Source organism: Corythoichthys intestinalis, chromosome 10, assembly GCF_030265065.1.
Source record: "Corythoichthys intestinalis isolate RoL2023-P3 chromosome 10, ASM3026506v1, whole genome shotgun sequence".
In the NCBI taxonomy this organism is placed as follows: Eukaryota; Metazoa; Chordata; class Actinopteri; order Syngnathiformes; family Syngnathidae; genus Corythoichthys; species Corythoichthys intestinalis.
In genome coordinates, this window is record NC_080404.1 from 55,483,559 (window position 1) to 55,501,010 (window position 17,452).

At 37.9% G+C, this 17,452-nt stretch overlaps 1 protein-coding gene across 2 annotated transcripts in view; it reads left to right on the top strand.

Moving 5' to 3' along the window:
- The first annotated feature begins 261 nt into the window (after positions 1 to 261).
- The window catches only part of LOC130923399 (zinc finger protein 585A-like), a 31,867-nt gene continuing 14,676 nt past the window's right edge, over positions 262 to 17,452 (top strand). For both annotated transcript variants that reach the window (XM_057849077.1, XM_057849076.1), the window contains exons 1-2: positions 262 to 709; positions 10,000 to 10,374. In XM_057849077.1, coding sequence (XP_057705060.1) covers positions 703 to 709; positions 10,000 to 10,374 — 382 coding nt within the window. In that variant the 5' untranslated portion in view covers positions 262 to 702. The remainder of the gene's footprint in view (positions 710 to 9,999; positions 10,375 to 17,452) is intronic.

Below are 17,452 nucleotides of genomic sequence, written 5' to 3' on the forward strand. Positions count from 1 at the left end.
CTGACCATTTTACTGCAATAATATAATGAAAGCCTGAAATTATGGCTTTTACTTTTGGCCACCCCAAGATTTTAAGTGGCCCCATCTGGCCACCCCTATGAAAAATTTCTGGAGGCGCCACTGAACTAGGCATGAGGAGTTTGACACTGTAGGAAAATTGGACACCCCAACTTTCCACCTTGTTAAATGTTCTTTTGTTTATTGTTTTTATTTTCTCATGTCTAAAATCAATAAAGCATTCATTCATTCATTCACACAGTCTTCAGACTGCGATCGTTTTTTGTGATAATTGCGCCGATCTTGTGCCGTTATGATCTTTGTCGGAACACGCCGCGTTGAGCCCAGGCAAAACCGAGTGCGCGTTCACATATTAAGGGAGATTCTGCAGTTAGGCACAGCACCGTCCGATGGTCTGGGAGGGGATAGCTTTCTATGGAACGCTAGTGCTTAGAAGACAATCCATTTTTCATCTCTCTTTGGCCCCATGGCATAAAATAATCCACTGAATGGTGACAAAAATGTTCGGAGACGCCAAGAATCCGTTCAATCTCGCTTCTGCTTCGAGTCGTTTAGGTCTACGTGGAAACCTGGACGCCTGCTTAGCTTAGCCTACCCTAGTTTAGCTGCTAGCAAAGAGAACAAACAAACAGCGCGCTTGGGATCAACATATAACGCCGATCAAGCAAACATCGAGTCCCAAAGATGTCAGGTGAGTTGACTTTTGACTCGCTTGCCTCGCAAATACGATACATTACAATTAGAGATACAAAATGTGCTGTGTATGCTCTTATTTGTGGTTTTTATTCTCTTTAAAACGTATATGACACCGAAACGGAAATCTTAAATAGCATTACTGTTGGCATTCACATCATATATTGAGACGATGCAACAATTTGGCAAAGCGCAGATGACGAGAAATGAATCTTTAACCCTTTAACTATGGAGAGAGATTTGTCTCAAAAATATTCTCACAAATACATCCGCGATTCACACATATTTTTTTGTAAATGCACAAATATATCCAAGATTTTCACATGTATTTTCGAGATCCACAAATATATTCGTGAGTTTCACATGTGTTTTTGTAATCCACAAATACAGTGCCTTGCAAAAGTATTCGGCCCCCTTGAATCTTGCAACCTTTCGCCACATTTCAGGCTTCAAACATAAAGATGTGAAATTTAATTTTTTTGTCAAGAATCAACAACAAGTGGGACACAATCGTGAAGTGGAACAACATTTATTGGATAATTTAGACTTTTTTAACAAATAAAAAACTGAAAAGTGGGGCGTGCAATATTATTCGGCCCCTTTACTTTCAGTGCAGCAAACTCACTCCAGAAGTTCAGTGAGGATCTCTGAATGATCCAATGTTGTCCTAAATGACCGATGATGATAAATAGAATCCACCTGTGTGTAATCAAGTCTCCGTATAAATGCACCTGCTCTGTGATGGTCTCAGGGTTCTGTTTAGAGTGCAGAGAGCATTATGAAAACCAAGGAACACACCACGCAGGTCCGAGATACTGTTGTGGAGAAGTTTAAAGCCGGATTTGGATACAAAAAGATTTCCCAAGCTTTAAACATCTCAAGGAGCACTGTGCAAGCCATCATATTGAAATGGAAGGAGCATCAGACCACTGCAAATCTACCAAGACCCGGCCGTCCTTCCAAACTTTCTTCTCAAACGAGGAGAAAACTGATCAGAGATGCAGCCAAGAGGCCCATGATCACTCTGGATGAACTGCAGAGATCTACAGCTGAGGTGGGAGAGTCTGTCCATAGGACAACAATCAGTGGTACACTGCACAAATCTGGCCTTTATGGAAGAGTGGCAAGAAGAAAGCCATTTCTCAAAGATATCCATAAATAGTCTCGTTTAAAGTTTGCCACAAGCCACCTGGGAGACACACCAAACATGTGGAAGAAGGCGCTCTGGTCAGATGAAACCAAAATTGAACTGCTTGGCCACAATGCAAAACAATATGGCGTAAAAGCAACACAGCTCATCACCCTGAACACACCATCCCCACTGTCAAACATGGTGGTGGCAGCATCATGGTTTGGGCCTGCTTTTCCTCAGCAGGGACAGGGAAGATGGTTAAAATTGACGGGAAGATGGATGCAGCCAAATACAGGAACATTCTGGAAGAAAACCTGTTGGTATCTGCACAAGACCTGAGACTGGGACGGAGATTTATCTTCCAACAGGACAATGATCCAAAACATAAAGCCAAATCTACAATGGAATGGTTGAAAAATAAACGTATCCAGGTGTTAGAATGGCCAAGTCAAAGTCCAGACCTGAATCCAATGGAGAATCTGTGGAAAGAGCTGAAGACTGCTGTTCACAAACACTCTCCATGCAACCTCACTGAGCTCGAGTTGTTTTGCAAGGAAGAATGGGTAAGAATATCAGTCTCTCGATGTGCAAAACTGATAGAAATACACCCCAAGCGACTTGCAGCTGTAATTGGAGCAAAAGGTGGCACTACAAAGTATTAACGCAAGGGGGCCGAATAATATTGCACGCCCCACTTTTCAGTTTTTTATTTGTTAAAAAAGTTTAAATTATCCAATAAATGTTGTTCCACTTCACGATTGTGTCCCACTTGTTGTTGATTCTTGACAAAAAATTAACATTTTATATCTTTATGTTTGAAGCCTGAAATGTGGCGAAAGGTTGCAAGGTTATTATTCATGTGACTCCTTAAAGAAATGGTGATTTTTTTCCAAGAAAGTCCATTAATGGGTCTATCATATTCCTCGTTCAATACTCTACAAGAAAAATATAACATATATGCATCTAAAATAATCCTAAACGATTTTATTAGCAATTTTAATACTCCTTTTAGCAAGGTTACTTGGGTATGCGGTATGCCGCTGCGTACGTTCCCATAGCAACCAGTCCAATTATTGTCCTACGTCAAAAGCGCTGCATATTCTGAGAACGAGAATAGGCGTAAGCGTAAGGTGCGCATTTTGAGCAGAGGACGGCCACCCCATCTGTGCGTCCATGAACGAATGTAAGTATTTCCTCTTCATGCCATAAAGTTCTTATGATAAGTTAAAGCCGTCAGCAGCGTGACCGTTTCGTGTTTTTCCTGTTACGTCAGCTGGTTGATCCCACTCGTTCTCGCTGCGTCGAGGAGAGCGTTCTTTACTTTATATTTGCATTGCACATTTGCTTTAAGAGGGAAGGTGTTAGTTTAGCATCTTAAAATGATGTTGTACATCCATATGAGTGTAAAGTGCTTAGTTTTCGCCACTTTTATGGCCAAGATGACCGCACGCAGCGCGCACTCGGACCCCCCGTCCCCACCTTCGTGTTCATTTTACTGCACAAATATGTATGTGTGTCATGTGACTCAGAGTGAGTGGGCGGCGATCGGGCCCTTTTTTAGTTGGCAAAATGAAAAGTTATCCGTCTGGAAGGAAAAAAAGAAAAAAAAGCAGAAGAGGAGAAAAGGAAGCAAGAGTGAGTGTACTATGTTACTGTAGTTTTATGTCCTAATGTAGTCGAAGCACTGCAGACTAGTAGTAGTAAACCAATTAACTGCCTTAACTTGTTGTAACTAGCTTGTTAGCGTTTGCTAACAGCATTGCAGCATGCTAGCGTTTCTTCATACATAAAGATGTTACCTAGAACATTAAATCAGTGTTTAGAATCACCATACACACTGATCAGCCAGACTGATGATGTTACATGATTCACTTCTGTGCCAGAATGTTATCCTTATTAAGTAAAAGCAATATAACTTACCAGCTAGTCAGTGGAATACGGTATGTGTAAAGGTATGTGTACTAAGCACAATAATAATAATCTGAAGTACATTTTGTTTATTAAGGCAAATGTGTGTAAATAATTAAGGATAGTGTGAAGTGAATGAATAATGCAATTGGGGGGGGGGGGGGCACTTTGAGTGTCCAAAAAAGCGCTCTATGAGAGCAAGGCTTTATTAGATTTTTATTAAATATGCTATTGCTACAAGTCCAACTGTCCCCCTTACTTGCACATGCTCAAAGGGCCCCATGTTGCCTAGGGACCCTTGCTACGCCTCGGGGAGGGGGATAGACTATTTTAATAAAATAACGTAAAAAACGTAACACATTCTTGTGTTTGATGTCGGCGGGGGGGGCGCTGATGGGGTGGTTGGCCCAGGGCGCGAAAGTAGCCAGGACCGCCACTGCACATCATTATTTGCGGAGGTATTTGTGGATTTGAAAAATACACGTGGAAAACGCTGACATATTTGTGGATCTGACAAACACGTGAAAATGACTAATGTATTTGTGAGAATCGCGAATGTATTTGGGAATTTGAAAAACGTGTGAATCGCGAATGCGCTTGTGTGTGAAAATTTGACCGTTTCTTGTTATGTTTGTCTCAAAAATAAATGCGCGCGGCCGCCGATTCACTAATACAATTCTAATGTTTGCAAAGAATAATTCATGATGAGTGCACGCACAACATTAAAAAACACACGTAAAACTCACGGATATATTTGTGGATTACAAAAACACATGTGAAACTCACGAATATATTTGTGGATCCCCAAAATACATGTGAAAATCTTAGATATATTTGTGCATCTAAAAAAAATATGTGTGCATCGTGGATGTATTTGTGAGAATATTTTTGAGACAAATCTGTCCCCGTATTTAACACCTGAGCCTTTTTGGCCCAAACACAATAAGTTAGCTACAATGAAAGAAAACATTTTCAATGAAAAATTGAGGGTTCAAATTTTTGGGTCTCAATTGCAATTATATATATTTTTGCATTCATTCAAAAACGTGTTTCTCTGTGACTGAGAAACGCAAGTGATTTTTCTTTTGAAAGTATTTTTTGTTTGTTTGATGCAACTTATTTTTTGATTGAATTATAAAGTAGAGCTGCAGCTATAGATTATTTTAGACAGTAGTTGATTAATCGATCAACTAGTTCAAATAATCGAGTCATTGGATTAGGAACGTAATGCGTTGCAGAATAAATTTTAGGAGATGTAAAACAAAGGCTTGCTAAGATGGCACTTTCAAAAAAAGCATTTAATGCAAATACAAAATTCCCAAGTGTTTCTTCAAACTGCAGCATTGCACTTTCATTTAAAAGGGCTAAATACAATATATGAATGAATGAATTTATTGTCATTGTCATCATCATCATCAGTATCATTGACAGTTACAGAGTGTGGGATAGTTTGGCCAAGAAGGAGAAACATTGACACAGAATATGGAATAATTTGCCCGAAAAAGACGATGACATACAAAGGAAGACGGGGAAAAAAGCAATATACATGCATACAATAAAAGAACAAATGGCTAACTTGCTTAGCAAAAGTCTGCTAACTTAAATACTATAAAATGCTAACTTTTTTAAATTTTATTTTTTTACAATATTAACAAATGGCTAACTTGCTTAGCAAAAGTCCGCTAACTTAAATGCTATAAAATGCTAACTTTATTTTACTTTATTTTTTTACAATATTAACAAAACGTTCAAACACATATTTCCACAAAAAAGGCTATATTTACCTATAAACTACATTAAGAAAGCATAAGATATTCATATTAGCTAAAAAAAAAACTTACCTGATGTTGGTTTTAACTAGGGCTACAGCTATCGAATATTTTATTAGTCGATTAATCAATGGACAAGTTAGTTCGAATAATCGAGTAATCGGATATGGAACATGAAAAATTATAATACCTGAGCTGAGCCTCAAATGGTATATTTTTTTTTTTTTTTTTTTTTTTTATGAAGATCCATGTACAACAAAAGAACAATTGGCTAACTTGCATAGAAAAAGTTCGCTAGCTTAAATGCTATAAAATGCTAAAGTTTTTTTATAGTGCTCTTAACAAATGGTTCAGACACATTTTCTCACAAAAAATGGCTAAATATAAGGGATGAGCGGATCGATACCAAAATATCGATATTTCGATCCAGCGCGTTGTTTTAGGTATCGATCCCCAAGCAAAAGTATCGATATTTGGAATTAATATATTATGTTTTCTTTGTCTATTTTTTGGGTATATTTTTGTGCACACTTTTTGTACTACTTTTCCCTCAGGCTCACACAAATTGGGAATTATTATTTTCCTGTCCAAACTCAAAAATACAAAATACGTATTTTATCTTATTCCACAAAAAAAATCAGGTATAGGGACTTTAATAAAAGTGTTAAGTGAAAAGTTTGTTAAATATTTAGAGATTTAAACTATCCTGCTGCAGACTTCAAGATTCTCAAGGAAACTTACCGACCTAATATTTACTTGACCTTATTATTATTTCTTATTCATTTATTATTATTTCTTGTTAATATACGTTTAGTATTTATTTTGTTTAATATTTTATTAATTTTTCTGTGGAATATATTTTCCCATATTGTTTTGTTTCAAACAATTAAATGCTTGATTTCTTATGTTTTGTTGCTATTTCTTTTCATTTTGTTAAAGGTCTGTTTCAATTATTTCAAAATCTGTTTGAAAATTGTGTTTGTAGAATAACATTCAAAAACGGCAAGTGACTTGTTTATTGGATTTGTTTTTAATGATCAACCATTAGAGGGCGGTAACATGCTACTATTAATTCGTTCTTTAATTAGATCAAAAATATTTAACTTGGGTAGATTCAAATTTGATCAAATACAACGTGTAGCAGGGAAATGTTCTGCGCATATGAATTTAAGGGTCATGGTTAAAGAGTGAGACTGACTAATCAGATTTTGTTGATAATGGAATGTGAGTTTGTAGGGAAACTGCTTTGCTAGTTATCAAAAGCAGCAGTTTTTTAATTGCAATGCATATTTGACACAAAGAGACTTAATAGTTTTTGAGTGCTTGCTGTAGTTGTACATTAGATATCATCAAAATGGCTGAGAACTCTGCAGGGTTGTGTGTATATATAATATACAGTGGGGAGAACAAGTATTTGATACACTGCCAATGGGTTTTCCGGTATCGATATCGGATCGGGATAGCAATATTTGGCCTTGGTATTACTTGGTATCAGATCGAATCCAAAATCACTGGTATCGCCCATCCCTACTAAATATACCTATAAACTAAATTATGAATGCATTAAATAACATTAGCTCAAACAAAAACTTGGCTTACGTTGCTCTTAACATGGAGCAGTTGGATTCAGCAAGCAAATATCTCTGCAGCCTTCTCTGAGCTCACCCGTGCCTAAATGCTGCGTTGATGAGCCCGCATTGGATTCAGGTGTGACGTCAGGAATGCCCCCACTAACAGCCCAGCAACAAAACCCAATCTAACCAGCAGCAGAATGTGACAATAATTTCATGAAAGTTGCACTGTTTGGCCTTTGAGAGGTTTAAAAAAAGTTTACTCAGTTCATTCAGAGTTTATTATTATGAACTTGTTTTTACTTTCTTACTGTTGGGCTAGTATTATACTTTGTACTAGTCTTTTTCCTATTTTGCAAAGGTAAGCAACAGCCTGACAAAGCCTTGATAGCAATGATTTCACATCCAATTATGTAGCTCTTTGGGGAAAAAAATATATATATATGGCGGAAAACACAGACAAGACTGAAAAAGCAGTTTCTCCTCTTGCACTCCTCGTTAAAAGAAACTGCTGTATTCTAAGCCAAGACAACTGTTGTTTGTTTGAACAATATGTCTATATGCTGCCATAGCAGATTCATGGCGCATGAAGCCCCTGAACTATTTTTAATTTTTCCGTTTTGCCCTGAAAACCCCCGTTTACAGACGTCGCGCAACCGCTTTTGTTTCAACATAGCCATAAAATGAAAGTAAGTAATTATATTTATTATTCAAAATGTCTGTCATTTTTAGCTTAGAATCATTGATGTCTAAATTTTAGTTTAAAAAAACAAAATGACTTTAAAAAATTATTGACTCGCATATTTTAAACGTTTAAACAAATTATGTCACAATGAAAAATTTGGCGTCTGTAAAAATGGCACGGATATCTACCTCATAACTATCGCTTAATTGTATTTTTTTTGTTACTGTCGCATTTTCTCCGATATGTTAGATGAAAAATAATTGATCCAAACAAAGAAGAATGGAAAAAAACGTTTAAAAGGGTAAATATATGAAAATGAAGATCTCGACCACTCCTTGATGTCTGCGATTTCTGCATCGCAACCCTTGTTATATCACCATGTTTAAACCATATAATTCCCCAAAAATCTGGCTGTTGCCATTCACAGCTGTACAAACAATTAACATGGAGCAGTTGGATTCAGCCATGTGAAAAGAAGCAGACCAGAGGGCAGTGTATCCACCCTAATCAATGAAACTATATGCAAACACTTTCAATATAAACCGTTACAACGCCACTTTAATTAAACGAATACTCGAAGCAACAAAATTCAAATATTTTTTTCTAATCAAATACTCGAGTTAATCGATTAATTGTTGCAGTACTAGTTTTAACAGGGAGCAGCTGGATTCAACCACGTTAAAAGAGGTATGTCATATTCACTGTTGCCACTAGATGGCAGTGCATCCACACAAATCAGTAAAAAAATGCAAACACTTTCAAAACAAACCGTGACAACGACACTCTAATTAAACGAATACTCGAATCAGCAAAATTTGATTTGAAGTAGGGCTGTCAAAATTATCGCGTAAACGGGCGTTAATTATTTTTTAAAATTAATCACGTTAAAATATTTGACACAATCAACGCACTCCCCCCGCTCGGACAGATTTAAATTACAGTACAGTGAACTGCTTGTTAACTGTGTTTTATGGAGTTTTGCTGCCCTCTGCTGGCGCTTGGGTGCGACTGATTTTATAGGTTTCAGCACCCATGAGCATTGTGGAAGTAATTATTGACAGCAACAATGGCGGGCTACTAGTTTATTTTTTGATTGAAAATTTTACAATTTACAATTTTATTAAAACGAAAACATTAAGAAGGGTTTTAATATGAAATTTCGATAACTTATACTAACATTTTTCTTATAAGAACTACAAGTCTTTCTATCCATGGATCGCTTTAACAGAATGTTAATAATGTTAATGCCATCTTGTTGATTTATTGTTATAATAAACAAATAGTCCTTATGTACTGTTTTTTGAATGTATATATCCATTTTGTGTCTTATCTTTCCATTCCAACAATAATTTACAGAAAAATATGGCATATTTTATAGATGGTTTGAATTGCGATTAATTGCGATTAATTACGATTAATTAATTTTTAAGCTGTAATTAACTCGATTAAAAATTTTAATCGTTTGACAGCCCCAATTTGAAGCTTTTTTTCCAATCGAATTACTAGAGTTAATCGATTAATCGTTGCAGTACTATTATGAAGACGCAAATGTCCTACCAAAAGTTTGGTCCAAACATAAAACTACATTACTTCAATCCAAAAAAGTTTTCATTAAAAAAAAAACAACCTTCACTTCAATTAAAAAAAAAAAAAAAATCAAAGAAAAATATGCATTTGCATTAATATGCAAATGCATTTTTTGAGTCTTAAGTTTATTTTTGCATTCAAACTTTTTCTCTTTGATTTTTTTTTTTGATTGAAAATATTTGTTTGAAGCACCTTTTTTAAAAAAAATATATATTTTTTTTAATTATTTTTTTTTTATTGAATAATAAAGACACAAATCTACCTCTATACAAAAGTGAGCAAAACGATCGCACTGTACAGCCCTGTAAGTATTTTGGGGATTGAATAAGGCAAATCAATCAGAGCGGATGGTTATTATTAAAAAACAAAAAACAAACTTGTAATCATTACGAAATCTGAATGTGAAAAATTGATATTCGATATTTGCTACCTCCTATATGGTATGCTGGGGACGGGTTTCAATAAGCTTCGGCTTCTACCATCGGCCCTTTTCTTTTCGGGTTGAATTCATTGTAAACACATATAAATGCTGTATGTTTGTTTGGATTTGTCATGCCTGAAGGGAAAATAAATAAAATAAATAGAAATGAAGGAATAAGATTTGGCCCATGTGTGATGATGGTCTTGTTCTTGCAGATGTCAGTCAAGAGAAACGCCAGGAGTTTGGTCGCATCAAAGAAGAAGAGGAGGGGGAAGAGTTGTCACAAATCAAGAAGGAGGAGGACGACGAATTCGTCCACATTAAAGAGGAGCAAAAGGAGTATTTCATTAAAGTTGAGAACCCCCACATTGAGGAGCAGCAGCAGCAACCTCATCCCCTGAAAGGGGAGGATGTTAAAGAGGAGGTCTCCAAGTGGACTGGTGAGCCCTTGAAGGTTGAAGATGGAGGTCCGATTGAGGCCAGCGGAGGGGCGGAGCCTCCCAGTGGCGGCAGCAGTTGTTCAAAAGAAGGATCCCACCTCATCACTCAACCATCAGAGATTGACAATGCCACATCACACTCGCTGTTGTGTGAGTATCACGTTACTCACCTTGAGGGGAGTGCGAGGGTCTGTCTGAAGGAAAAGCCGGAACTGTCATTTGGTGGCGGTCGTATAATCCATTTCGTCTTTATGCGATAGTGTGTCCAATCGAGGGCTGTCCCAAACGACTATTTTTGTCCCGATTAGTCAGCCGACTATTTTTATGATTAGTCGACTAATCTAATATACACTCACCGGCCACTTTATTAGGTGTACCTGTCCAACTGCTTGTTAACACTTAATTTCTAATCGACGGTATATCTAATGGACGATATACCGAAAATTTATCGTTACCGAAATTCTTCACGATAACCGACATAATTTTGACCATATCGGTAAATTCGATAATTTTAATAAAACAAGAAAATGTAGTCTTTTTATCCCGCTTTGACTCTGTTGTTCGGCTATATTCATTCCCCTTTAAGAAAGCAGTCAGGGTGCTTACGTATGAAGTCACATGGTTATCAGGAATTCAAACAAACAGAAGCCCGGTAGGGTAATGCTAGCGGCTATCACTACAAGCAAACGTGATGGAATTGGGCTTAAGGGAGCTTTGCCAAATTTTCACCCGACATTAAAGTGCCTGTGACACGAAAAAGCATGTTTATTTCATAATACACGCGGTATTTTATGCTCCTGAATGATATGGACCGCTTGGATGTGTGTGGAGGCGATCGCTATATTTATTTAGTTTTTTTGAATCCCGCGCCAGGAAAATGAGTGACTTCCGGCTTCGGTCTCGCATTGAGGAGGAGGGCGCTGTGACGTGTACGGTAGAAGACGTCCTCTTCACGCTACAGTGTACTGTTGTGTATGAGGACGAAGGATTCAGCTGATTTTGCGGATTAATACGTTTATTTTTAGCATCACGCCAGCCAAACGGCTGCAGAAAAATCTTTCTGTATGAGGGAGAGGCGTATGCGCCTTTTTGGAGTTTCAAAAGGTTCCCATTCACTGTGGATATTTACTGTGGGACCATTGGACTTACGAGGAAGTGAGTAAACATCTTGTTTTGTATTATGTCAAATACGAATACAGCGATTACAAAGTAAACACTACAAACTTCCTTTAAATGAAGGACTACTTACGTTTGATCATTGATAGGCATGTAAAAAGCTCTCCTAATGCATTAGCAGCAGCACTGTTAGCTGCACAAAAACTCCAGCCACCCTCCTCCGGGGAACGAACTGTAAATTGCTCTCTGCCGGGCGGTTTGCCGATCCGCTAAGACATTCTACAACTGGGTCGTCATGTCAAATAATCCAGGATAGCTATGTGTGATTTTCCGCTTCGAAGACTTTGAAACATCACTCGGTTCGGGTTAGCATGTCGGCTAGCTGTCACGCCTTCTGGTTTGTTTACATTCTCCGAAGCCAGGGAAGGGAAATGACATATGTCCGATTTAGGTGTCATAAAATATCGATCGGGAGGTGCGACAGTAAAGGTGAAGTCGACAGTTTTGACCATTATGGAGTAATTTTGCCATGTCGTCCTGAATAAATGCATTTTTATTATTTCATATTCCATTCAGCACAAGACTTTTATTTGTCATGACCATGCCATTTATTTAGCAATTGGGAAAAATACTTGGATAAAAAGAGTATCCTGTAAAAATATTGAAGTAAAGAGACAGAAACAATGACATTTTGCCGCTCTCTTTGTCTCGTTTTCCTCGTTGTGAATAGTTCCCCCTCAACGGGCTGACTGGTCCTTCTCAAGCCATTTATATAGCTATTGGGGAAAAATACTTGGGTAAAAAGAATGTCCTATAAAAATATTGGAGTAGAGAGACTGAAACAATGACATTTTGCGGCTTTCTTCGTCGCGTTTTCCTCGTTCTGAATAATTTCCCCTCAATGGGCTGAATAGTAAAATCGATGAGCCAAGTCTACCGCTGACGTCATCCACCTGTTGGGGACGCTAAAGCCCTATGATGGTAGGCGTGGCTAACCGGCAGATTAAAAGACTAATTTCTTGTCATCTGCGCTTTGCTAAATTGTTGTATATAGTCGAATCGTCTCAAAATATGATTCTAATTCACATAATTATGCCATTTAAGACTTTTTTTCTCGTGTCATATGCTCTTTAAGTAGAGTCTTGGCGGTCTCCAAACGGGCTTTAGCCCGCTTTCCTCCCTGGTTCTCACGATTTCAGGAGAGAGTGCCTTCACTGCTTTCTACTGGAAGCCAGGCCACAGGCTAACGCTAGCTACAAATAAACGTGATGGAGTCAGATAGCGGCTCTAACCTTGTCAAAAAGGCTGAACTTAATGAGCGGATTGATTGGACACTGACTGCATTTAGCAATTAGTGTTACACGTTATTTTGTATCAGTGTGATTTCTTTGATATCCCTTTTATGATGGTAAAGCATTCATGATAAATTATAATCAGGGGTGCACATAAGTGGTCCGCATGCGCGCATGCGTACTGGACGTAGACAAACGCGCTGGCCCTCAACGGCTTCCATACGCTTTTGCGTACCGATGGCTGACCACTGTATTTGTGGCGGACACGAGAAAATAAGTTCTCAAAATGTCGAAGAGGCAGGCCACACTGAGTAATTACTTCCGTGTTCTCCACCCCCATCAAAAGACAGACAGACAGATGACAGAGACGTCACCGGAGCTACCGAAAAAAAGGACTTTTGCTGAAAAGTGGCTACAGGAGGTACCATGGCTAGAAGCAAATGATGCTCGTACGGAAATGGGGTACAAAATGTGCCGTGAGAATCCCAATGTCGCCGATAAGGGCAGCGCATTTTATGTAGGGTCAAAGAATTTCAGCCATCCAAACTTTGAAAAGCACGAAAAAAACAGAGAGCGTGTGGCAATTACCGTATTTTTCAGACTATAAGTCGCAGTTTTTTTCATAGTTTGGCTGGGGGTGCGACTTATACTCAGGAGCGACTTATGTGTGAAATTATTAACACATTTTTATTAGGGCTGTCAAACGATTAAAATTTTTAATCGAGTTAATTACAGCTTAAAAATTAATTAATCGTAATTAATCGCAATTAATCGCAATTCAAACCATCTCTAAAATATGCCATATTTTTATGTAAATTATTGTTGGAATGGAAAGATAAGACACACGACGGATATATACATACAACATACTGTACATCAGTACTGTATTTGTTTATTGTAACAATAAATCCACAAATGGCATTATTAACATTCTTTCTGTTAAAGTGATCCACGGATAGAAAGACTTGTAGTTCTTAAACGATAAATGTTATCGTTACAAGTTATAGTAATTTTGTATTAAAACCCCTCTTCATGTTTTCGTTTTAATAAAATTTGTAAAATTTTCAATCAAAAGTAGAGTTAATATAATAATAATAAGAATAAAAATAACAATAATAAAAATAGAGTGAAAAGTTTTACGTGTATTTTGCATAGCTAAATTGATATGGAATGCCAGTTTATTCAGCATTGTTGTTTAACTGTGTCAGAATAGAGCCTCATTACTATAGACTCTAGTGCTTTTCTTTTTGAGAACTTTTTTTTTTTTTTTTTTGAGAGAGAGATAGGAATATTATTTTTGTTGTGCTTTCACTAAACGATACCTATGTTTGTTGTGAAGGAGAAGCTTATGCCAATAAACGGCGCGCCTGTGTCCACTCGCCTTTACTGTATAACATATACAGTGGGGAGAACAAGTATTTGATACACTGCCAAAACCCATTGGCAGTGTATCAAATACTTGTTCTCCCCACTGTATCTGTACATATCTTACCCAAAATAAAACAAGAGACACATACTTGCCACTAAAAGAAAGAAAACTTACCGAAATATGTGTGGAGCACAAATAGCAATTTGCATTGCATTGTGAATACAGCATAAACATCTCACTACTACTAATTCTCCCACGTTTAGAAGACATAACATGAGTATGGAACGGCGCTGCCCCCAAGCGGCCGGTGGCATTCTCTTCACTCTTAATGTCCATAAACGGCCTCATTGTAATGTTTGAGGCAATATGCCAGCAGGTGCGTTAATTGCGTCAAATATTTTAACGTGATTAATTAAAAAAATTAATTAACGCCCGTTAACGCGATAATTTTGACAGCCCTAATTTTTATATCATTTCACATGTTAATTTGGTGTTTTGGAGTGACACTGATGGTTTGCTAAACTTGTTAGCATGTTCTTGATGCTATAGTTATCTGAGTAACTCTTAATAGCTATGTTACGTTAACATACTGGCCACGTTCGCATTTTGTTGTTCATGCATCATGTAACCCTTATCATACTGTACACTTATTCAGCTTGTTGTTCTATATTGTATTTTAATTTCAAATTGCCTTTCAAGATGAAATATCTGTTCTATGTGCTGGATTTTATCAAGTAAATTTCCCCCAAAAATGCGACTTATACTCCAGTGCGACTTATATATGTTTTTTCCCTCTTCATTGGGCATTTTTTGGCTGGTGCGACTTATACTCAGATGCGACTTATAGTCCGAAAAATACGGTAAGCAAATTATTGATGTCAAACAGGACCCCACTCGCCCTATGGACAAGTGGCGGAATAGGGCGGAATAAAGGTAATGAACAGCGAAATGCACTGACAAACGTGTTTTTGCTCGCATTTTACAAAGTTAAACATGCACGTTCAATGAGGTCTTATGAGGAGGACATCCCACTTTTAAAAAGGCTTGGAGTTGATGTGGGAGCCGCATAATGCCCTTTATTTTGAATTGGTGCTTTTCATCTCTTTACATTTCACTTCAAAGTAATGGCAATTTTGTTGTGCCAGTTGATGTTAATCAAGCATTAATTGTTAATATAATTAATTAAAGTTAATTGGCTCTAAGTAAAGCTTGTCATAAATTTATCGCATCAGGCGGGTCGGCTCTCAAGCTCAATGAGGACCAAGTCACATCTCCAGGTCCTCTTCTGAGAACCTGGGCAAAAAAATTATGTGCAGCCCTGATTATAATCCAACAGTGAAGCCTATAATATGACCATTTAATGGCCACATCTATTCTTTTGTATGTGCTTGCTTTATTCTGTGCAAAATCTTAAATGTTTCATTGGCAAAAGAGCTTTAATGTGTGTATGTGTCTGTGTGGCGAGTGCATATGTACATTTAAAATTTTGCACTGCTGGCCAAAAGTATTGGAACCCCTGCAATTCTGTCTGATAATGCTCAATTTCTCCCAGAAAATGATTGAAATTACAATTGCTTTGGTGGTCATAACTTCATTTATTTTGCTTGCAATTAAAAAACACAATAAGAGAATGAAGAAAAAAAAAAAAATCATTATCATTTTACACCCAACTCCAAAAATAGGCTAGACAAACGTATTGGCACCCTTTGAAAAATCACGTGATGCTACTCTCGTTTGTGTAATTAACAGCACCTGTTACTCACCTGTGGCACACTTGCAGCCAGTTAAAATGGATTAAAGTTGACTCAACCTCTGACCTGTGTCCTTGTGTGTACCACATTGAGCACGGAGAAAAGAAAGATGAACAAAGAACTGTCTGAGGACTTGAGAAGCAAAATTGTGAGGAAGCATGGGCAATCTCAAGGCTACAAGTCCATCTCCAAAGACCTGAATGTTCCTTTGTCTACCATGCGCAGTGTCATCAATAAGTGTAAACCCAATGGCACTGTGGCTACCTCCCTAGATGTGGACAGAAAAGAAAAATTTACAAGAGATTTAAACGAAAGATTGTGCGGATGGTAGATAAAGAACCTTGACTAACATCCAAACAAGTTCAAGCTGTTCTGCAGTCCGAGGGTACAACAGTGTCAACCCGTACTATCCGTCGGCGTCTGACTGAAAAGGGACTCTATGGTAGGATACACAGGAAGATCGCACTTCTGACCCAGAGACATAAAAACGCCAGGCTGGAGTTTGCCAAAACTAACCTGAGAAAGCCAAAAACTTTCTGGAAGAATGTTCTCTTCTGAGATGAGACAAAAGTAGAATTTTTTGGGGAAAAGGCATCAACATAGAGTTTACAGGAAAACTCTTACGAGGCCTTAAAAAAAAAAGAACACTGTCCGCAGAGTCAAAATGGCGAAGGTTCCCTGATGTTTTGGGGTTGCTTCGCTGCCTCTGGCACTGGACTGCTTGACCGTGTGCATGGCATTATGAAGTCTGAAGACTACCAACAAATTTTACAGCATAATGTAGGGCCCAGTGTGAGAAAGCTGGGTCTCCCTCAGAGGTCATTGGTCTTCCAGCAGGATAATGACTCAAAAAGCACTAGAAAATCGTTTGAGAGAAAGCACTGGAGTGGCCAGCAATGAGTCCAGACCTGAATCACAGAGAACACCTGTGGAGAGATCTGAAAATGGCTGTTTGGAGAAGGCACCCTTCAAATCTCAGAGACCTGGACCAGTTGGCCAAAGAAGAATTGTCTAAAATTCAGCAGAGCATTGTAAGAAACTCATTAATGGATACCGGATGCGGTTGTTCAGTTATTTTGTCTAAAGGTTGTGCTACCAAGTATTAGGATGAGGGTGCCAATACTTTTGTCCGGCCCATTTTTGGAATTTTTGAATAAAATGATCATGATTTCTCCCCCACCCCCCATTCTTTTTTGTGTTTTTTCATTGCAAGCAAAATAAATAAAGATATTACTACCAAAGCATTTGTAATTGATTGAGCATTGAGCATTATTTGACAGAATTGCAGCGGTGCCAATAATTTTGGCCAGCAGTGTAAAAAGGTTGTCCACCCAATTGCCTGCCTGAGCGGTCCACTGTCTGTGTGAAAGTGAATGACTAATGAGGGCCTCAATCCTCACAAAATATATGCAGATTAGTGTCAGATGATCCTTCTATGGTAACAAAAGCGATTTGTATCAACTGATCCAGCCTTGGTAGTTAAAATCCCGAATTTATCGACATGGTCAAAATTACGTCCGTCATCGTAAACCATCTCGGTAACGGTAAATTTTCGGTAAACCGCCTTGCTCCAGTGTCAATGTACAATGACTACCTGCCCATCGGCGTATCGTTGTCATGGGAATGACAGCCCAGAACGCATCTTATACGTGCACACTGTCAGCCAGTCTAACCTCACTGCCTACTAGCTGAATAGACTG